We start from the raw sequence: 22,675 nt of genomic DNA, 5'->3' as shown, positions 1-22,675 counted from the left end.
GCTGTCCAGTAGGGGAATGTAAAGTTAACTTTGGTTTCGTTTTTCCTCATTTTTTTCTCGCTGCTCTCAGCAGACGCTTCAGGTTTCTGTCTGTGTGTGTGTGTGTGTGTGTGTGTGTGTGTGTGTGTGTGTAGACCGTGCACCCAGCTCCCCACCAGGAGAAAACCACCCCCTTGTGGAGAAGGAGAAGGGCCATGACCCCCAACAGGAGCCATCGAGCCAAGACCAGGCAGGAATCTGAGCCTCCAAGACCTGACCCCCTCTTGAACCAGGATGGCTGGAGGTCCAGTCAGAGGACAACCATTCAACAACCCCGTCCCCCAACACCCAGCACCGCCACACCTCCCCATTCACTACCAGGTGTTTAGGAGCTCAGCTGGTCTTGAGTCGACCCTGAATAGAAAGTATAGGAGCCCAGACAGAGTGTCGGGTCTGTTTCAGAAAGCCCTGGTCTGATGACTGTGCTGTATTTCTCCGGAGTCGCTGGACTCACTGTTGTGCTGTAAACTGTAATTGGAGTAGGACTGATAATAGCGAACCTCTGGCTGTGCTGCTTAAGCGTGACGCTCAACAAAAGCCGATTGACAGCGCTGCTGAGGCGGACAAAAGTCAGCCGGCACTGGTATGCACTCAAGAGCCGCGTCTCCGCCACAACGGCAGTCATGTGATTCCTGAAGGCAAAAACTAAGAAAATAAATTGTCCCTGGCTTTCAGGAGGCAAATGATCCCTCACTGAGCTGCATGCTCTGAAAACACGAAACCAGAACAACTGGAACAAACATAGACAACCTGATACACAAGGAACAATGATGGGGATGATAAAAGAAACCATGAAGACACGTGAGGCACATCAAGGCCGTGGACATTTAGAAAATCATTAAACAACAGTTAAGAATCTGTTTATCAGTTTCAATTCTCATCATCCTCTGGCTGTGGATTACAGCTATCTCGTGTGCATATGCTGGGGCAGCGTTTGTCTACAAGGAGACGGAGACTGAGCATTTCCAAACAGTTGTGTTTTCCATAAGTCTTAGTTAAGAGCAATCAAACATGTAGACATTTGTTTCAGAAAAATTTATTGAGTGGTACAATAATTCTGTCCAAGATAGAATTAAAAAAATTACAAAATTAAAAGCAAAATTAGCAGGTCATCACTTCACCCCTGAACATCACTTCAGATCTTAAAATTCCACTGAAGCATTTTCAAGGAAGTACAATCACAGGAATAGTTGGAATTAGTCAAAGTAGTGTTTCAGAAGGTAGGACTGGGCGTGTTAGAGGCAGTCAGCAGGTCCGAAGTGAGGAAGCTTTACTGATGTGAGAAACCAGCCAGATGATCCAGTGATGAAGTGACCAAACTGCTCTTTTCTCCTCAATCCACCAGAAACACCTTTATTAACTGATTTTAACGAGGCCACCTGACCGGACGTTCATTAAAAGCTGCGTCTCTAAAACGATTCTGCATGAAGCGACACTGTGGAGCTCAGGAAATCTGTGAGCTCAGTCTGTCTTTGAGCAACCCTGAAAAGAGAAGAGAAATCAGCGACACCCCGACACGACAGCTCCCATCAAGCCCGAGGAGCACAGACCGTTTTATTTACCTGTGGTCGGATGACTGTGCTGTATTTCTCCGGAGTGGCTGCGCTCATTATGGTGGTGTAAACTGTAATTCTGGGAGGACAGATAAAAGCAGATTACAGTCAATTCTGATTGAAACTGCTGAGTCTTTACAGTTCATACATTCCACCTCTGGCTGCGCTGCTTAAGCTTGACATGCAACAAAAGCCTATTGACGTTTTTGCTGAAGTGGACAAAAGTCAAGCGACACTGGTATGCACTCAAGAGCCGCGTCTCAGCTACAGCTACAGTAAAAGAACAAGAACATACAAAGTGTCCTCCTTACCCATTGCACACTGGATACAGTGACAGGACCTGCGGGATGAGACTGCATTAGAAACCGCTCAGACTTCCAGGAGGTCAGCGATCCCTCATCAGGCTGTACTTGCCTGGAACAGCGTGTCCGCGTTGATGTGCTCCTGCCCGGTAGCATTCAGCGCTTTGTTGGCTGCTTCTCTGAGGAGGTAAGCAAGACAACAATTTATACTTTAAAGTGACTACAATCTCAACATGAAGGCATTTTAATGGTACGTCATGATCATGGCAGCATCACCGACATCTCAGCTCGGGTCTTAGTGTTGTGTTGTGTCCGTCACTCTTGAGAAATTTGTTAGAACATCAGTATTTTCTTTGGAATTTTTACAATTTGCTTGGTTTTTTTGGGGCCGGATTGGAGCCTCTTGCAGGCTGGCTTTGGCCCGCAGGCCTGAGGTTTCAATCTGTGTACATTTGCAGCACTTTTCAGCACTATCAAAAACACAGTAACACTGGAGAACATTCCGATTGTTTCCAGGGTTTTCAGAGTTAATCACATTCATTGCAAATAATCAATGTAGGGATGTCAAAATATAAATATATTTTTTAATTATAAAATTATTTTGAAAGAAAATCCAAAAAGGCCAAAAAGGAAATTCTTGGACTGTAGGAGCAGGCCTATTTCAGTTAATTATAGGATTCTATTTAGTCTTTGATACCGATGTCGTTTCAGGACACTATTATCCCGCCATATATGTATGTAAGTGTGTGATTTATGTTTTATACTTTGCTGCAACACCAACTGTCCTACATGAACACAAATTAAAAGCTGAACTGAACAGGATGGGTAGACACTGAGCAGCCGCTCACCTCCGATGGTCCCTGGCTGGAGGCGGAAGCCAGTGATCGAAGTTTGTCTCCACTCTGTACCACCTGAAACACACAGACTCAGACTCAACGCACACCGTCAGACATCGGGCTCTCCCCGGGCTGTATTAATTTGCCTACCCTCCATCAACGGGCTCCAGTGGCCAGATGTCAGCGGGGCCTTTTCGATCTCTGGTGATGACGACTCCCTCTCCCGGCCGCACGCCGCCCACGATGTAATACACCCCTGTGATGATGGGGATTTTCGATAGACGCATCACTGCGTCCTGAAAGTCCTCCGCCTCCTCCAGCGTCTGCATGGTGAGCTCACAGTTAGTTTCACTTCCACGCACTGCAGATATTTCGGTTTCTCTAAGAGCCTCACCTCCCTCACCAGCCAGCTGACGGGGGATCTCCGGTACAGGATGGCAGACACGATGTTCTTCCACCAGTTCCACAGGTGCTCGGAGCCTGGTCAACACACTCAGCTTAGGAATTACAAAGCAACAGAAACAGCCTCCGAGAGTACGAGTAATCTCACCTCGCTGGTCACCAGAGACCGTAAACTTGTTGGGACTCTGCCCGGTCCACAAGCCCACGTAGCCCGCAAACGACGTCCCAGTGTACGCCACCTGATGTGGAAACAAGGGCTCTAAACATCAGATCATCACGACGACTGATGAGGTTTGCACATCCAGTCGGATGGATGCATACTTTACCTCTCCTTTCTTGAGGAAGGATATGTTGATGGTCAGATTCCTCAGTACAGAATGTGGATAATCCAGATTCCTGCCGTGGAACAAGTGGCCGTTTTTGTCCTGAGCTACGATGCTCGTGCAAAACCTAGAAATGCATGGCGTTTGTTAGTATACATGAAGGGTGTCCCTTATTGTGGGTCTCCTCAGAGACTGCACACAGGTGAAGGGACTGAGGTCCCGTCAATTAGAAGTGTTAACTGAAAAATCATTGTTTTTTCATTTTTATTGCACAAAATTTTAGCAAATTTTTTTATGTCTGTTTACACGGCTACTGCATAAACACTAAAAACTAAATGGTTTTCATCTTGGGCCACACGTGTGTGCTGTTTTTTGTTTTCATAATGAAACCACACACACATGCACACAGAGAACAATACGCGATAAACATTGGCATGGACAGAAGGCGAAACTGGATTGCTGCTACGTTAAATGTGAACTCTGAAACTACCAAGTCCAGGAGAAGATGGACTGGGAGTCGTGACACTGTGGAGGCCGCTACTGTTGTTACTGTCCATCTACTCAGGCATGTGCAGAAGAACTGCTAACTACTGCTGTGGCGCACATGCAGCAGTAGCAGCTTTTCAGAAAAGTTGAGTTCTGATCACTTTTTGCGGGAAAGTGATGTGTTAAAAGCAGAAGAACTTGAGGGAAGCTGACGAGAAACTAATTAGCAAGTCAAAGTACATTTCCAGCACAGAGACCTAAGTGTATCCAAATTCATACGTACGCGGTCACTTCGTAGGCGAAGTTGAGCATGATGATATCAGACAGCTCTCCTCCGAAGTGTGAGGCCAGGCCTTGGATCTCCCCCGCGTAAGGCTGAGGGATGTAGTCCTCCAGAGCCTCCACCACTGGCGTGAGCGCATGGTGCACCCATTTGGGAATGGTGGAACTGGAGAAAGGAAAGGTTTCATGTTAGTGTGGTAAACTGGCTGAACCCTGAGGTTTTGATCTGTGTAATATTACAATAGTAGCACTTCACAGCAGTATCAGAACACACAGTAATCCTGGGGAAGTTTCACATTGTTTCAGAAATGCACATCAAACTTTGTATCGTTTAGCTTAAAACTTACTCCTCTGGATCCACCTACTCCTGAAAACACAGCAAGTTTACCTGCCCAGACTTATTGTAAAATCAGTTAAAACCACTATTTTAGTTGAATACTGAAACCCGACCACAGACTAATCACCTGAAATATGTGCAGATTTGTAGAACTTTCTCTTTTAAATTTTATTTAACCAATAAAGTGATTCAGAATAAATTGCAGGATGACAGTCGTTCTAAGTTTCATCTGAACACATCGACTGAAATGGCTTCAAACGACTGTAGTACCTCAGGCCTGTTCACATAACATTTCAAGTGAAAACACATTGTTTTTGCGCTTTTGTTTCAGAAAAGTTTCATGCTTACATGACGACCTTTTGAAATGGATGTGTTTCAACAAAAATGGCAGAAACACTGAAAACGATTTGGTTTTCATGTTGGGTCACTAGTGGATGCTGTTTGTATTTTTAGTGAAACCACATGTGCGCAATGCAATAAACATTAACAACAGCCGTACAAAGACATCCGAACAGGGATTAGCATCCATAACGCAGTGAGGATGACATTTTGCAGTCCTGACAGTGATCATTTTTGTCTTTCCCTGATCCAACTTTTTATTTTGCCCTTAAATGTCAGAGTATTTCTGGGACACTGAAGCAGCGGAATCTCGTGACCGTTGAACCAAATTCTGGTTTAATGCTCATAAAGATCAGTGCCACGTCATTCAACGTCTGCTGAACAGAAAACTGTTTGTGTCGCCTAAATGCAACAGCAACACCCAACAAACACTCTGTGTTTTTAAAAGTTGATATTAAACTGTAACAAATTACTAAAGTTGTCCTATAAGCCAGAATACGTCTATGGGAAAGTACTTTAACCAAATATTATATACAATTTAGAACTTTTCCTTTAATTGTATGTGCATGGGTTGAACAGAGATACAGGAAAAATATCAAATTTTTGAAGAAAAAGGTACTTTAAAAGAAGTCTGTGTCAGCAAGAAATTTGTTCCACATGTAAGGAATGAGGGAACTAAAAGCTGCTTCATCTTGTTTCTTCTGACTCTGAAACATTTCGTAACCTTCTTCCTGAGCACCTCGGAGCTCTGCATGTTTTATGCTCTGCAAATAAATCTGAGATGTATTTAGGTCCATGCAAAGCTTTATAGAGCAGAAGTAAGATTGTGAAGTGGATCCTTTGACACACGGGGCAAAATGGACGAAGGTGTGCAATCAACAACAAAATAAAGTCCCAACTTTCAAAGTTATTGCATTGTTTATACACAGCGGTGTCTGAAGTCTGATGTTAGGGTGAATCCATTGATAAGGGGTGCGCGTCTTAACATTATTTTTTACATAAATATAACTATAATAAGTTGGAATTAAATAAATTACTCAACAAATTTTAACAAGTTAGTTCAACTTATTGCAGGACATTTAATGGTTGTATCCCCACCGAAAAGGCGTTTTTTTGGGATGTATTTATGTTCATTGTTCCCCCACAACAATGGAATGGAATCTCCCCCTGTCACATCAGCCCCTCGACCTCCTGACACGGTGTGTCAATAGTACGCCACAGTTATAAAACTTATTAGAATATATGATTTAACAAGACAGCGCGTGGATAATTCACTCAATGATAAATGGAGTGTGTGTTCAACTTACTCGATGACCTCCGCGGCGGCTGCTTTCAGGTAACTAACATCGAAAACCTGCAGCAGAGGCTTCCAGCGCACCTCCGGGTCCTCGTCCAGGCTGATGTTCACCGTGGGCGGAGCAGGGAGCTGAGCCCGGCTCCAGGCTCCGAGTCCCGGCACCAGGAGGAGCAGCAGCAGCGGCCGCAGCAGCGCCTCGGCCCGCGACATCACGGCGGACTCGCTCCCACGCGCATCCAGCCGGACTGTCACCGCACGGGGCAGAGTCCTGCGGGAGACCGGGGTTGAACAAGCGCGCCTCTTCCGCTTTCGGCTTTTCAAAATAAAACCAACCCTCACTGTCAACATTACCTCTTCAAAAAGGTAACTGAGTTAGTTACAATATTTTAGAAGTAACAAATCACTATTCAAAGTAACTATTGCATTACTTAAAAAAGTGTTTAAATTTGTCAACGAATTTGAATCCCCTACAGAATAAATTACAAACAGGAAACGCCACAATATCCTTATAGCACAATTAGAATACACACTATTCTTGTTGTGATGTTATCATGCCAACCACCATGCAACTATTAATAATCTTTTTCTATTTATATTATCCACGGGTATTGAGAAGGGATGGTATAATGTGCTTTGCATTGAATAGTGTCCAGATGAACTGTTCCTAGATGGATGAGAGATGTTGTGTTTTTTGTTTTGTGATCAACTCTCATATCAATCAGCCACTGGTTCCTATTGCATGTTGGCTTTCTGTTTGGTACTGTGCACTGCTCCCGTCAGATGAATCAATGAAATACAGAATTTTAGGTGCATTCGCCAAGCTTTTCTTCCATTATGTAACGTCTTTGAGAAGTCATTGTATATTGTGTTTTCGCATAGAAGGAAAACATTTTAGTGAAGTCACACAGAGTGACACACAGTAAAATGAAACACAAGTGTCAGGACATCTGCTCATGTTCCAGGTAAATGTCAAGGTGGGACGTGGCGGTGGACTTCTCTGAAGATGGAGAGCGCTCTGACCTTCTGCCTCACTGTGCGGTGTGGAGGCTGCAGGAGGTAAAGTCCACCTCTACACCTCCAGAAGCAGGGAAAGCAGCAGCTGTGACCTCTGTGACACCACCAAACTCTCTTCTCTCTGTAAGGGAGCTGAAATACTCAGCGTGAAAAACAACATGGAACTCCCATCATATCAAAATTCATTATCTCTCAACAACTCTGGATACAAAAGTTTCTCCAATTAGAATCTAAACTTGTTGGATGAACAAGGTTTGAGAATTTATCCAAAATGAAGGCAAACTCTGTCATGTATTATGGTTTTAGAATGGCGTAAAAACTCCACTGTTGAAATAAGTGTCTGTCTGGATCAATGGGATTTTCTAACAGGGATGAGTTTTGTCTCTTTGAGCATCACATTGCTCACGATTTGATCGGTTCCTGTCGTTATAAACTGTTCAGGTGCACTCTGATAAAGACCAAAAACTTGAGTCACAATTCAAAAGAGGAGAGAAGCATTACAGTAGGTGCACATTGTTGCTCTACGTTAGTGACTTTTTCAAGTATTAAGACTTTATTTGAGTATTTACTTTATTTTTGCTTTTCACTTTTACTCCCCCTATTCAAACACACATTTTCACTCTTTCCCCTTTTTTTTAACTGGCTTGTTGTTTGAACCTTCCACAGTAGAAAATGTGTTATAATATTAGAAAATGTGATAAAGTAGTAAAGATGATGAATCAAAGCATGCCGACTCTAGCAATTACAAGCATAAATCATTGTGCTTTTCTTTGTCTTCTTCTTATTTTGTGTCCATTCAACTGTATTCCTTACCGCCGATACTATTACATAATATATGTTAAATATTGCTGTCATTATTCAAGCAGGTCATGGGTTCAACTCTGAAGTCATATTGTGGGGGGTTGTAGATTATCAATCTGTCCCATGAATCGTTCAATTAGACTCTTTTGGTGACACTAAAGTTGCTGATATGATGTGTTGATCGGTTTCAGATCCAGCAGCCTGCAAGAGTGAATCAAATCGAAGCAACATAAACCAGGAAGACATGAATGTGTGTCGATTCAATATCTCCTAAATCAAAGGTGTAGTTTTTACCTCATTTACATATGATAAATGTTTAAACCGTAACAAGTTCAACATATTCGCATAAAATTAGTGCGTTTCCAAAACTGTCATTTCCCACATGCTATGACGCCTGACGGCCACACGATGGCAGCATTGCAACATTTTTCCAACACGATTGGGCCTGGGGCAAAAAAAAAAAAAAAAATAGAAGCAGGCTTTATTCTACAAACCAAATTACAAGATACCGATGTGATTACAGGAAGTGTGCTCTTTACACGCCCCCAGGTTTGCTAATCTTCATAAAATGTGACACTTATCCCCCCAGTCTCACACACTCTCACACACAAAACCTCAGATGTGATTTCCACTGTGCTCTTTGCATGTTTTTCAACTTTTATCAATCAAACTTAACTGTTTTGATCTCCTTCAGTCTTCATTCATTTCCCTTTTTTAATTTGCAAAAACAAAAGTCTCTCCTCTTTAAAATAATCTCAGCGATTAGCACGTCCGTGGACGTTAATATTCATGACAGTGAGGAGCTCTTCCTGTTTACACTTACTGAGCAATCTTTAAGCTTTAAGTTACAGTTTCCCGATTGTGACATCTCTCATTGAATTTCTTCAAAATCCTTTTCAGCTTGAAATGTTTACTGCCCGTAATCTAAGACACGCTATCGATTTACAGCGGCTGCGCTGCTTTACGGGTTATGTAAGTGTTATGTAAGTGTGTGTTGTTATGAGGAGCTGTCAGGTTGGCTGACTGCAACACATTTAAGCCAACAGGCAGTCGAACACAAATTCCACAAGGAAAAAAAAGACTTTATTAATATTTTAATATATATCAATAATACTTTATATACAAAATATGTACAACCTCGTGTTACAATTCAAAATAAAAATCCCAAGTACCTCTGTCTATACAAAACTATTATTTCTGTTTGAACTTTACATTCACTCTCTTTTGCCGCAGACACAACACTTGGACGGCAAAACACGCCTCGATAAATGTTGTGTCTGCGCTAGATGAGTAAAGGCAACAGCATGAGCTAAGAAGACCAGGCCTTTAAACATGACTGGGAACCTGCGTGCACGGCGGCAACACCTCGCCCGGGTGCACAGCAGCGGGAACGCTACCTCCAACCGTCCAAACACGCTCACGTATCAAAAATAGAGATGTATGAAGTAGTATGAGCCAAAAAAAAAAAAAGAAGAAGAAGAAGAAGAAGAAATATTACAAGACATTACTTCACAGGATCTCTGTCTACATACACAAATAATGAGTCACAAATTAAAAACAAAAGAAAAGCACATATGGCCACATCACGAGTGACACACCTGGTACGGCGACGACGCCCTGAATTCCTCCAACGTCGGGAAGCCTCGAGTTCATTCGGCTCCCGACGAACGGAGGAACCAGCAGAGCAACGCCGTTTGTGACGACGCCTCATATGAATACACACGGAAACGGTTGGTTTCTTTTTGGTAACATTCTAGTCGAGACGAAGGTTTGTTGCAGCTCCAGGAGGCAGATCCTCCAGTCACAGATCTACAGCAGGTGATAATAGTTCAAGCAGCATCTACAGGGGACTTTTGCTCACTCTTTACATTCATTTCAGACTGGTGTGTTTGTGTGTGTGTGTGTGCAAAAAAAGAATAAAGGTTGGTCAAAACCGTTGTGGGCTGCAGGGGGCCTGTCTGTGCCGTACATACATTCGGGGTTTACCTCAGACATTCAACGCTTAGAGTTGAGAAAACCAATGACAGAAAGAAACCTTGTGCACGGTCTGGTGCACTGGTTCAACCGCCCATCTTCACAGTGCTTCAGAGCCACGCAGCAGGTGTCATGTGAGCCTTCAGGTTGGCGGGCGGGCGCCACAGGTCGCCCGCCAGCGGTCCTGTTTCGGTTCGGGAGCTGACGGCAGATGGTGTCGAGGCGGGTGCGCCGACGGGCCAGACTACGGCTGTGGTGTGCAAGGGTGCCAGTGTGTGTGTGTGTGTGTGTTTTTTTACACTCGAGTTTACCACAATAAACATTCAGAGGGAGAGATTCTGACAGAAACAGCTCAGTCTTTGGTTTCCAAGTTCAAAGGAGGGATCTGCTTCAAAGCTTTGTGGAGAGCGGGGGAGTCCAGCGGGGTCTGCAGTGGCCCCGGGGAACCGGCCCTCGGGGACATCACCAGGGAGGGGGGCGCTGTCTCTGCAGGCAGGCTGGCCGGGGAGCCGCTCATGCCGGGGTACATGACCGGCATGCCCCCGGGGTACCAGCACTTCTCCAGCATGGGCAGGTACGCGGCGGCGGCGGCGGCGGCCGGGGGCAGGAGGTAGAAGGGGAGGCAGAACGGCGGCTGGTTGGGCGAGAAGCTCATGTAGCTGCCGGGAACTCCCGCCGAGTGGCCGGAGAGGACCTCGTCCTCCGAGGAGTCCGACTTCGACTTCTTGGCGCGCGGCTCGTCGCCCTCCTGCTTGATGGCGCCGCCCACCCGCTCAGACGACGCAGCGGCGTGCTTGAGCTCCCCCTCCCTCCTGTGGCTCTCCGACCACTGCGTCTTGGGCTTCTCGTGCTCTCCGCCGTAGCCGCTGTCAGTGTCCGTGTCGCTGCCGCTCAGCTCGCCCGTCCCGTGGGGGTAAGTCCTCTGAATGACGGGAACACAGTTCTTGCCCGGGCCCTCGGAGGCCCTGGCGGGCTCCGCCGGGGCCTTCCTCGACTTTTCCGAAGGCTGACGGGCGGGTTCGTCCACCTGCTGGTGCTGCATGACTTCGGCCGCGACCTTCTGGATGTGGCTGATGACGTGGGACGGGGTCAGGTCCCTGCTGCTCTCTTGGCTGGCCAGGTAGTGGAGCACCTCTTTGGCGCACAGGTGGAAGCCGGAGCGGAACATCTCCTCGCTGCTCTCGGCGCCGTCGCCTCCATGGTCGCCTGAGGGGTTGATGGTTAAAAAAAAAAGTTGAATCATACTGTCTGCACAACTCATGTGTGAGAATGAAGCAGAGGGGAAGGTGTTGCTTTGGCTCGCCGAGAGGAAACTTACTGATCTGTAAGTCCTTCTGCAACGCCATGATTTTCTGCTGCTGCTGCTCCAGCAGGGTGCTCAGGGCCTTCACATGCTTGAGAGTGAGCTCCAGCACCACGGCTTTCTCCAAATGACCCAGGGTCTAAAACAGGAAGACCTTTGATAAGCATGTTGATCTTTCTTATGTAACACATTCTGCAGCTGAGCAGAGGACAAGCTCTGGGGAAGTCATGCAATCCGTGTTCCAGTCAGTTACTAACCAGCTGGAATCTGAGGTGAAGCGAAACACTAAAGCAGTCAATACTTCAAAACAAAAATATATTACTGTACAGATAAGCTTTTTTTTTTTCTTCTTCTTCTTTTTCTTCGTTTTTAAATTTACTTAAAAAGGCACACAGAATTTATTTCACTGTATGAAACTGAATCAAAAGTATGGAGCAGACAAAAGTAGCGAGCAGGACCATGTGGCGTCTCAGATCCTCCCGGTAGTTTGCAGACATGCCATATGCAGAAAGATAATGCTCACCGTCAGCTTAAGATGTTCTGGTAACAAATCCTTCAGCTGCGCGATGCACTCGTTAATTCTGTCGCGTCTTTTCTTCTCGATCAGTCGGTGCGGCAGCTTGTACGTCTCCTGAAGACAAGTGGAATGGTTAATGTAAAACATACACGTGCAGAAATACTGACCAAAAAGGGAAAAAATATCTTAAAAAAAAAATATTTACCTTGCTTTCTTCCATGCGCTTCATGTTTCTCCTGGGTTTGTACACATAAATGGGAAAGTCCATTCTTTGGAGACACAAGATTAAAAAAGAAATAGTTTTTTTCGGAGTTCAGAATAAAACACAGCAGAAATTAGAATAAATCAGTAGGAATGCTCCTTTTACCCTTGCATGTCAGCTATATCCAGAGAGTTTGGCACGCGGGGAGGCGGTGGTTGCGCACTGGTAATCCTCTCCATGTCGCTTCAAAAAACCGAAAAAAATTACTTTCAAGAAAGCCTTGTGGGGGGAAAAAAACACAACACAAAAAACGTCCGATCGGCTGATCTTCAAGAATGGCTAAAATAGTGAAACAGCAACAAAAAAGAGAGAAAAGTATCTCCGGTTATCCAGCGTGCGTGTTTCCCGACGTGAGCCGCGTCTGGAGTGTTGTCACCCTGAGGTGCGCTCTGAGTCTACAGGGAGGCTCCACGCCCGGCGCGACGTGTGAGAGCTGGGTGGGTTTGTGACTACGTGTTAAATAAACCCTGTGACTGCAGGCACGTCTCTGGGCTGGAGACACATACACACACACACACACACACTCACACACACACACACGCTCGCGCGCACACACAGTCACATGAGGCTCACGTGTTGGACGGCGCTTTCAACTCCCTCACCCTCCCTCTTTTACGCACACAGATACACAGCCACATATGCGCGCGCGTGCGCTTTACACACACGCACGCCGGCGCACGCACGCTTCCTCCTCGCTTGCTGGAGGACAACCCACTAGTGTAGTACTGACTGAGTCCCGTGTACCACCATGCTCCGGCTCTGCGCCCTGAGCCGCGCGCGCACCGAGCGGCGCGCGAGGCTGTTTACTGCAGGGAAAGTAGAGCAGCAGATTCCCAGATCGATGGCGGCCGGGAAGAAGTGAAATAGTGCGTCTTAAACTGTAAACATGACAACCCATAATCGCAGGAATATTGATTAAAACTATGACAAAAACAATTACTGTGCGCTTCTTTTCTGTTTGAGGTAAACAGTGCAGCAATAACCTTCACATAAACTTTCAGGTTTTTCTTTGTTGTGGCGCAGAGAATAGGTGATGGAAATGTCTTTATTTTCGCAAAATCAAAACATTACAAGAGACTTCTTTTAAAATCAACATAAAGCTAAATTTAACGAGTTCCAGTGCCAAATACGGTACACGTTATAGAAATATGATACAACTGTGATACAGTATTGGAGAGCTTTGCAGTTCAACATATTAACAATTTATCTGATCTTTACACATAGGCTGCAACTGCTGCTACATCTCTGGCTTTTTGAATAGAAAATAATGAATGAATCCAACAGGGATTATTTTTTAACAGCATTGCTCCACGAAGAATATAACAGAATAAATAGAGTAGAATGTTAAAATATCAAAGAAGTCAGAATATTGATGGCTAAAGGGTGATCAATATATACTTTTAAACAGATTGACAGTGAAAACACGTTAAGACGTTATTTACAGGGGGGAGTTATACAAAGAGCTTTGATGCATCACCAATAAATTCACTTTATAAATAAATTTTTTTGAACTTTGCATTCATTTTATTTTGTAATTATTCCTTTACAAAGTTTAATTGAAAATTAATTGAAATTATAAAATGCTAAGAAAAGGCACCAGAAGTTGCCCTCACATCAACAATTTATTTAGCTTATATTTGAAAAACAAACAAACAAACAAACAAAAACAAAACAGATTACACAATACAAGTATTTATATCACGGTCAGACTATTCAATTTAACCCCCTTCTGTACACTTCTTGGTGTCACGTGCGTGTTATGGACATCGTGTAATTTCATGTCATCCACGGGCACGCACGTGTGGGATGACACTGTCGCGAGCCGCGTTTTGTTGTTCTGCTGCGTGCTGAGACGTGGTGAACCTGCATGTACCCACGGCGGCTTGTCACGTTGAGCTCCTCATGGCAGCGCGCGCGCGCCGGAGGGAGCGCGAGCGAGACGGCGCGCGCAGATCCCGGTCGGTGACGTCAGCAGCGCAGACAGCCGAGAGTGCCCGACTCGCTCCGTCGGTTCCACGCGCCGACGTCCCGAAGCAGACGGACTATAAATAGAAACAGGTTGAAAACAAGGGAGAAGCCGAGGCAGGGGGGCTTCTGTCCGCGTCTGGCTCCGAACCAGCGGTCATATTCAAACTCAGATAACAATAATAATAATAATAATAATAATAATAATAATAATAATAATAATAATAATAATAATAATAATAATAATAACTCCCACCTTTATTTTTTTTCTGTCAGATTTTAGAAAAAGTCAGAAGATATATGCATGTGACACCAACTCTGCAGCCATTCTCTTTGGCTTCATGCTTTCTGTCAGGACAAAAAATATCACTGAAGAACAATCCCACCCAAGGGTCCTGTTTTTGTTATTATTTTTTCTTTTTTTTTAATTATAAGATGTAATGATTAATGCCCATGGGGGAAAAAAAACAAAAACAATTCATAATATGCACAAGCAACTTAATTTGCCTCCTGAAACAACAGACATGCTGACAATGATGTACCATTCATACCGAGTCACTGGTCGATACTGCTGTTTGTGCAATAAAACACACACATACACACGCACACACAGAGAGAACAATAGCTATAAACATTAACGATGCCGAGTACACAGACTTATGGAAGATGACGGCATTAGAGAGATATTACGGGTGACTGTCAGTTGTAAAACTACCAAGTCCCAGGAGAAACTGGACTGGGAGTCATGACACTCGAGGAAACCGTTATTGTCCGTATGTGGGAAAGAATGAATGGGTGAAGGACTGCAGTATGGGTTTGGTGTACATGTATAATAGCAGCATTTCAGAAGAGCTGAAGAGATAAAATAAGGAGTTTTAGCCATCATGATTTCTTCTCAAAAAATGGTGGTGGGAAAAGGCTTCCCCCTGGCCCCCCTGGAGTTTATCGTAACCTCCTCCTGTACGCTCTGGCCGGACCGTATGGCCTTCATGTTGCTAATTAAATTCCACTGTACGACAGTCACACTGGTGTGAACTCATGTGAGGCGAGCTTCAGGAACGGTCGCTTTGCAGACTTTCAGGAAAGCCCCTGATTAAAGAGGATATGGACCATTTTAAATGCCCTCAATTACACACATTCCATGAGTACAGCAGCCATGTTCTGGTTTCACACAATAGGGTCTGGTTTCCAGCACGCAAAAATAGATTCTGGGCTAAAAGCCATGAAGATGAACAGATTTAGATGAACCCATGAAGAACATCTGGGCTATTTTTTAACGAGCTGCTGTCAAATTGTGCACTGTGTAACCTTTATTTCTTTAGATGAAATATAACATGTATTATCATTCTATTCATTGATTTACACACATCTGTGTTTCCTCCCATTTAAATATGCTATAATGTACAATTGGGATGAGATGTATTATTAGATTATAATTATTGCAATGTCACACACACAACGATCTCACAATATACTCTCTCACACACCTAATAAACATTTTCTTTCCCCCCCCCCCATTTGTAATTGCTTTCAAATATATTTTTTAAATGAACTAAATAATTTGCTACTTTTAGTGACATCTCTACATCAGTTGGATGTGTGATAGTGGACCAACATGTATAAATACATTTCTAGTCATGTGTAACAAAGAAGACAGAGTGCACAGCAGAAAGGATAATCCCATAAATTTTAATAAATAACTGTATTTAATATACAAATTGACAGTTCTTAAGATTATGTAATCTTAACATTCATCCTTCTATACAAAAGCAAAGGAAAGCAACAAACTTTATGTACAAAAAAAAAAACCAAATGATTCATTTACGGTTTGTAGTAAGCATAAAAGTAAAAGAAACTCTGCACAAGCAGCAAACAGGAATAAGTTAAGGACAAAAAAACAAAAACAAAAAACAAACCATAACAGGCACAAGAGGAATCCGTTTTTGAAAAAAACAAAGACTTCTAGAGGTGTCTATTACAATAAAAGTAACAACTCCTGAGCAAATTGTAATGCATGACCGGCACTGTGACGGACGGCAGGAAATCTAAACTAAAAGCAAATTTATCAGTAAAATCAGTTAGCGCTGAGATATTACATCTCTTTATATTGCTCTCACACAATATACTATCTCTACTGAGTGCTGAGGGCACTCAAGAAATATACAGGTTCGTTGAGAAATTCAAGAAGAAAAGTAAAATGTAGAAGGCCAGCTTATTAAATTACTCCTATTCTTGTTTTACGGACAGACGGCCACTCCCTACTTGACCCAGTGAGGAGGAGATGGAAACGCTCCAAAATAAGACAACTGATGAACTTAAATCCACGCACCGGTGAGGTTGCATATTCAAGTTAATATATTGCACGACATTCAGAAGAGAAGACTTGTAATACTGCTCGTTATGCCAGAAGTATAGAAAACATAAAAAAACAACAACAACAACAACAATAACAACAAAAGGGGCTGATTCCTGCTGTCCAGTCAGCTTCATTGTGTTTCAAGTTCCACCAGTCAAAAGGCCGGGAGTCCAAAGGAGTCCAGTTCATTTGGCACCATTTCCAGCTGGACTGAAGCGAGGAGGGAGGAGGGGAGCTACACGTGGCCTTACCTCTGACTACATATGTTACAGAGTGTTTTCCCTACCGTTCTAACTTACGCTCACACTCGGCGTGGTCCTAGTTACAGAGTGCGACCTGGGCGGGCGGGCGGGCGGGCGGGGGCGCGGCGTCGGCTGACCTTTCTAGGCGGGCTGCTGCGGGTTGACGTTCATGTGCTGAGGGTGTCCCAGCAGGCCGATCCGCTGCTTCTGCTTCCTCTGCTCCGTCATCTGAAGAGGACGGGGCGGGGGGGGGGGAGAGACAAAAGTTACTCCGACTCGTTCCTCGCCCGGTTTCTAAACCAGCGGCGACTCGGCCGCGCTCCTTCTGCCGGAGCGCCGTCGGCGGCGCTCCGTCTTTTGACGCACAAAACAAACAACTGATACTGAAACCCGGCCGCGAGAAATTACAGAGATCAAGCAGAGCACATGAGTCATAACACGGGCGGCAACCTTTGTGTGAGGAGAGGGTTCGACTGCTCAGAAGTCACTTTAATGAGCGCTGAAGTCGAGATTTTCAGGCCGAAATACAGCAGCGCTCAAAGCGAGAGGACGAGGTGGTCTCAAAATGACTGTTCCAGGAGAAATAACTGCGTAGAGATAAACGTGTGGGATGAGAATATCAGCCAGACAAATCAGGTGGACTGGTGAGAACCTCCGTCACCAGCAGATCGCCGTCACTTTTCTTTTTTTGTTTTTCCTTTAAGCCATGTGATTCGGCCAATTTTCACTGATCCAAACGACTGGAGGCATCTAGTTTGTGATCCATGATCAATCTTCTCTGAATGATTGGGGATTAAAGGAAGTTCAGCTAAAGGATCTTTTCATGCTCTTTGATGTCCAAATGAGGCTTAAAAAAAGATCAAACTTCTAAAACTGTTAAATGACTGAAGGACCTAAACAGTAAAAAAAAAAAGGTTAAAGGGCTAAACACGTTAAAATGGTTTTGAAAAAAAGCCAATATGTTAAAGCTGAAAATCTAATAATAACAAAAAGAACTGAAATGTCTGAAATGTTAAAGAAAGCTAATGAAGCTGAAGTGTCTCCAAGAATCTAATGTTTAAAATAGAGCTGAATGGCTCAAACATCTACAAAACACCTAAATGACATGTTCTATAGCTAATATAGAACTGAAACAACTAAAAAGTAATTTTCAAAAATTGCTAAAAAAAAAAGTTCAAGGAGATAAAATATCTCAGGCCCCTTTCAGATGAAGTGCCAGAGAAATCACATGGTCTTTGAGTTTCTCTGCTCCAAAACATTTTGCTTTTATGCAGCGACGTTTTGAAAATGATGTCTGTTTACATGGAAATGGCAGAAATGCTAAAAACGGCAATTTTTTATTATTTTCTCAATGAAGCAGAGAACAATATGCTATAAACATTAACAATGGCGAGTATTTCCATTTTAATTTAAAAAGGTTCTATATCTACCTATACTGGCTAAAGCAGCTGAAATAACTAAAGGCGCTCAAACCTGAAAAAAAAAACAAAACAAATTAAAGCTCAAATGGCTGAACTAGTGTTTACTGTGCCCTTCAACACTTTTAGCAACACAATAATCATTTCCCCCTGTCTGGGTCAAAATGTCTCGGAAAACATTCACTTCCTCACAGATAGTTCTCATTTCAAGGATAGACACATTTTTACAATTGTGTTTACTAGCAACAGTAGATTGCATCTGGTTGTGCAACAGGAGCTTTATTTATCTTCATATGCAGCATCAGCGGAATCAATTCTTGCACAAGATGCCTATCTTCTCTCCATCGACCGTCTGGCTCCCCAGACTCACTAGGACCTGTTTATTCGAGGGAAGCCATGTTTAATCACAGCCTGAAACACTAAACTCTGAGCTGTGGCACTGAGAACTCCACTGTGACTTTTTCACTGCTACCCTTAGAAAAAAAAAAAAAAAAAAAAAAGAAAAGCAAACGGGAGGGAATCCTATAGGAGCGTCGTCTGTGCCAAGGTTTGGTGGTGACCAGTTCAGAACGGACAGGAAGAGACGCAGCGGTGGCCAAATAAGGTCAGCAGTGCAGTGATGAGGATAAAATCACAGTTTGTTATGATCTATGACTCGTTCAGAAACTTCTGCATTTGAAGGGCAGCAGTGGGGGGGGGGGGTTAACCATGGTTTAATTCCCCTCCCTGAGGTGTGGTGCCCTCCCCGCTCGGCCCCGCCCCTCCGGGGCCTCACCTGCTCCTTCAGCTCGGTCAGCTGGCCCGACAGGTTGGACACCAGCTTCATGGTGGACTCCAGCTTCTCCTGCAGGCTCCTGATCTCGTTCTGCTCGCCGTCGGCGTCGCTGCTCACCAGCGACATGGCCCGCATGCGTGGGAACCAGTCCAGGTTGTGGTCCTGGTGGGCAGAGGGCGAGCGGCACGGTTAGGGCCGGTGCATTCCATCGGGACGGATTCCGTTAGTCACCTCGCGAGTGGGCGGTGGGGATATTTTTTTTAAAAGCAGAGCGTTCTCATTGTGAAAGTCAATCGTCGAATCGGTTGCTTTAGATGTAAGAACATGGAACCCAGTCGGTGTTTTAATGCGTGTCTGTCACCTCCGCTCTGCCTCTCTGCTGATTCGAAGTTCGCTCTCACTGTGCAATCAAGCGAATCACGATGGGACTTTCCACATCACAATCACATGGCAGCCATGACGGGCCGCTTACTTATCAGCGATGTGTTTTAGTCACGCCTCGCCTGAGTGCGCACGCACACACACACATACAGTCACACACACACACACACACACACACAAACCGGACCGCTGGAGAAAACATCTGCAAACCAAGAGGGGTGCTGTGATTGGATGATCTGAGACAAAGCCTCTGCTTTCGAACGCTGCCACAGAGACCTGAGACACCATGCGGCGCCGATGCTGAGCTCACGATTCCCCGCAGCCAGCAGATCTTTCACATTCAGTCTACTGATTCAATGTTTCTCTGAAGAGAAGGCCGTTGGGGTTATGGAAGGAAGTTGTTTTAACTTTCTTTACCCTAATATCGACCGGAGCCGCGACGGTTTCTGAAAAGCAGAGAGTGTGGAGTATCATGAATGAGAGCTTTGACACGACAGCTGGCTCACGAGTCTGTTGACGCGTCCGTCCCGTCACTTCTTTCATATCTGGGGAGTGAATTCTGCAGCTTTTCAACCGCTAAAAACCGACAGATATGCAAACGTAATGGCTGTTTATGGTTTAACTGTTCAGCCACCGGAACCTATTAGTCATCACTGGATTGGATTTATTGGAGTTTATGAAGAAAAATAAATCTTGACTAAACGCCTCAGACTCCTGTTGGCACATACATTTTTTCAGGTTACAATGAATTGACAATGATCTAAACTTTAAGTGTTTTTTTAAAGTTTCTGATCATTGATTCGGTCATGAATAAAAATAATTAAATAAAAATTCAAAACTGAAATCAGTATGAATTAAACTTTATTTGCTTTTTAGTTATAATACGAAGATGTCAATTACTCGTGGGCAATTTTAAAATGCTTCAAAATGAAGCGGTTCGATAATATTTCACTTAATTTTCATTTATCAAAACCTGATATTGAGAGTTTCTATAAGAAATGATCACTATTAGAAAAACTTGTCATTCTTTTTTTGCATTTTGGTAACTTCATTAATCACAGGCATCAAAAAAAAAAAAAAAAATCAGCTGTGAAATGTTAAAAAGCAAAGCAAAAAAATAGAAAGTATTTGAGAATAACGTGAGGAGGAAGCAGGAGCAGGGAGACGTGAGTGGCCTCGGCGGCGGCTGAGCTCCACACGTCTGAGGGTCACCCGGTCACATTCCTTCATGCCTCTGTCTCCTTTGGCACTCGACGACCACATGCCTCCGTTATTGTTCGCCCTCCGAAAAGGAGCCGGAGTCATGTGAACGAGTTTAAAGCTTCATTAACACACATTCGTGTCACTGTCATGTGGCCTCAGTCAGCAGGACTGACCGCCCCGGCGCTGCATGAATGAAAAAAGAAAAGAAAAAAAAAAAGGAAAAAGAAGTGCTGTATTTGCAGGCTGGAGACGGCTCTGTGCCAAAGAAATGGGTCGAGAAAAGTCCCGAGGTTTCAGTGGTCTATTTGGAGATTGTGTGTGTGTGTGTGTGTGTGTGTGTGTGTGTGTGTGTGTGTGTGTGTGTGTGTGGGGGGGGGGGGTGAAGTGGCCATATGTACCACAAACCAGCCCCGGGTTGGACAGGCAGCCCGAGGGGGAATCACACAACACTAAGAAAACGAGCGGCACACACTCATTCTGAGAGGAAGGAGACGACTTCCTGAACGCAAAGGCTGTGTTTACTTTGTTCACCCCCATAAAACAAAACCACAGCGAGTATTAGTGTCCCTGAACACAGCTCCACCTCCTCCTCCTCCTCCTGTGCTCCATCTACTGAATTCCTCTTTAAATTTCGGTTTTCAATATTCAAAAAGTGTGAGATGTGTGCAAACATTCATCACTGAAGAGCTGATTCACTTATTTACTTTGCACTTTAAACAGAAAAAAATTAAAACGTGAGACTTTGAAGAAAATGATTAGTGTGTTTTTCCACCTGCACCATTTAAAGAACAACAAAACGAGGCATAACAGTGGTCTGCTCGCTCACACACACACACTTGACAGCTCTTTTTCCACCCCCAAGTGTTTACAAGTGAAAGCACTTCCAGTAAACTGAGAAACGCACGGACGGCCTCAAAGCGACACGCCGCTTCAGTGGAAATGACGGAAGTACATTTTTCATTATTAAAACCGCACGGGTCGCGAGTGAGAAACAGGAAGCCGTGTGGTTAAAACAGCAACAGAAAACGTCTCCGTCATGCCACAAAGCCACCTGACGAGCCGGCGGCCCACCCTCTCTACACACATGCTAATAAACGGATAAAAACAGCCCGGGCTGAGGAAATCGGGCCCGGGGCGGGTGCGAGTCTGGCGCTGTGAGCGCCGAGCGACTGCGGACGCCTCGAACCCGCCGGAGGAGCAGAGGCGGCCATCGCCGTCAGAATTAGGGCAAAGAGTGTGAACCGAGCGCCGTCGTCTCCTGTACCCGAGATGTGACATTTCACCCAGAGCCCTCCACCATTGACGTCAGTCCCAGTCATTGTCGGAGTTGCTCTGACATGTACACCCCCTTCTGTCCTGCTGCTTCCCCCACGTGTTCCAAGCATCAAGCAGATCCAGCACACAGCCCAACAATCAGCTTCACATCATTTATAGTAAGAGGAGAGTTTCGAGATAAAGCTAAAGATGAAACAAAACCAAAAATAAAAAAGGCTTAGCGAATTACTTGTGCGTCAACTGTGTGTGATCTAGAAAACTGCCATCATCATTTAGCATTTTTCCTCAACAAAGACACTCATTAAAAGTGTGTATTGTTACCGGAAGCGCTTGCAGGATGCTTCCTTTATAACCTGCCCCTGCCGTCAAATTGCACATAAATGCAGTTTACAAATCCAAAAGTAAACTGCTTAAGATTTTTGAAATCTTCAACCTGAACCTCCTTTCAACAAGAAATAATCTGAAACTGATTCTATCTGCAAGCAGTTTTGTGTTTTTCCCACAAATATCTGAGCCAAATAGAGGAAGCCATCTATATTTACACCGACGTACAGATATACACGAACATTCAAAAAGAAAGGATTCAGCATGTGCTTTTCTCGACATGACAGTCATAATTAGAGTTGTGTGTCTATGAGGAAGCTAAATATCTAACAGATCGTGTTTCCTTAATATTGAAAAGTGCGGTGTCAGAATGAGTGGAAGATACTAATACCAGACCTCGATGGATACAAGAAGCTTGCTCTGGAGCCCGGTAAGACTTTCAGACTAATAAATTAATGGTACTGAATCACGGCGGTAAAGATCATGAAATAAACTGAAGTATTAAAATAGACAAAAATTTAAATCACATCTGTTCAAAGATTATCACGGGCTGCAGAGCGCTTTCTGAACTGTGTCTCGGAAACTGGAGTAATATTATCATATGAGAACACAGATAACATTATGAAACGACAGAAGTGTGATCTTCTTCATGATTTAAAGGAGTCATAT

At 44.2% G+C, this 22,675-nt stretch overlaps 3 protein-coding genes across 6 annotated transcripts in view; all 3 read right to left on the bottom strand.

Annotated features, from left to right (window-relative positions):
- Positions 1–1,059: 1,059 nt before the first annotated feature.
- Positions 1,060–6,482, bottom strand: LOC115389192 (N-acylethanolamine-hydrolyzing acid amidase-like). The gene is made up of 11 exons (XM_030092654.1): positions 6,207–6,482; positions 4,225–4,389; positions 3,459–3,582; positions 3,281–3,371; positions 3,125–3,210; positions 2,881–3,053; positions 2,743–2,805; positions 2,007–2,073; positions 1,904–1,932; positions 1,602–1,671; positions 1,060–1,521 (listed from the first exon to the last, which is right to left on the bottom strand). Exons 1-11 carry the CDS (start codon positions 6,404–6,406, stop codon positions 1,501–1,503), a joined length of 1,089 nt encoding a protein of 362 aa, XP_029948514.1. The 5' UTR covers positions 6,407–6,482; the 3' UTR covers positions 1,060–1,500.
- A 2,593-nt stretch (positions 6,483–9,075) lies between these two features.
- On the bottom strand, positions 9,076–12,535 carry LOC115389190 (class E basic helix-loop-helix protein 40-like). The gene is made up of 5 exons (XM_030092653.1): positions 12,173–12,535; positions 12,011–12,074; positions 11,812–11,919; positions 11,304–11,427; positions 9,076–11,191 (listed from the first exon to the last, which is right to left on the bottom strand). The coding sequence occupies exons 1-5, from the start codon at positions 12,244–12,246 to the stop codon at positions 10,338–10,340; spliced, it is 1,224 nt and encodes a 407-aa protein (XP_029948513.1). The 5' UTR covers positions 12,247–12,535; the 3' UTR covers positions 9,076–10,337.
- A 3,166-nt stretch (positions 12,536–15,701) lies between these two features.
- LOC115389189 (inositol 1,4,5-trisphosphate receptor type 1-like) overlaps positions 15,702–22,675 on the bottom strand; it is an 83,600-nt gene continuing 76,626 nt past the window's right edge. For all 4 annotated transcript variants that reach the window (XM_030092649.1, XM_030092650.1, XM_030092651.1 and 1 more), the window contains 2 exons: positions 18,824–18,985; positions 15,702–16,858 (listed from right to left, as the gene is read on the bottom strand). In XM_030092649.1, coding sequence (XP_029948509.1) covers positions 16,772–16,858; positions 18,824–18,985 — 249 coding nt within the window. In that variant the 3' untranslated portion in view covers positions 15,702–16,771. The remainder of the gene's footprint in view (positions 16,859–18,823; positions 18,986–22,675) is intronic.

Source organism: Salarias fasciatus, chromosome 5, assembly GCF_902148845.1.
Source record: "Salarias fasciatus chromosome 5, fSalaFa1.1, whole genome shotgun sequence".
NCBI lineage: Eukaryota > Metazoa > Chordata > Actinopteri > Blenniiformes > Blenniidae > Salarias > Salarias fasciatus.
Note: the sequence above shows the minus strand (reverse complement) of the source record. Positions and strands in the feature narration are given on the sequence as shown.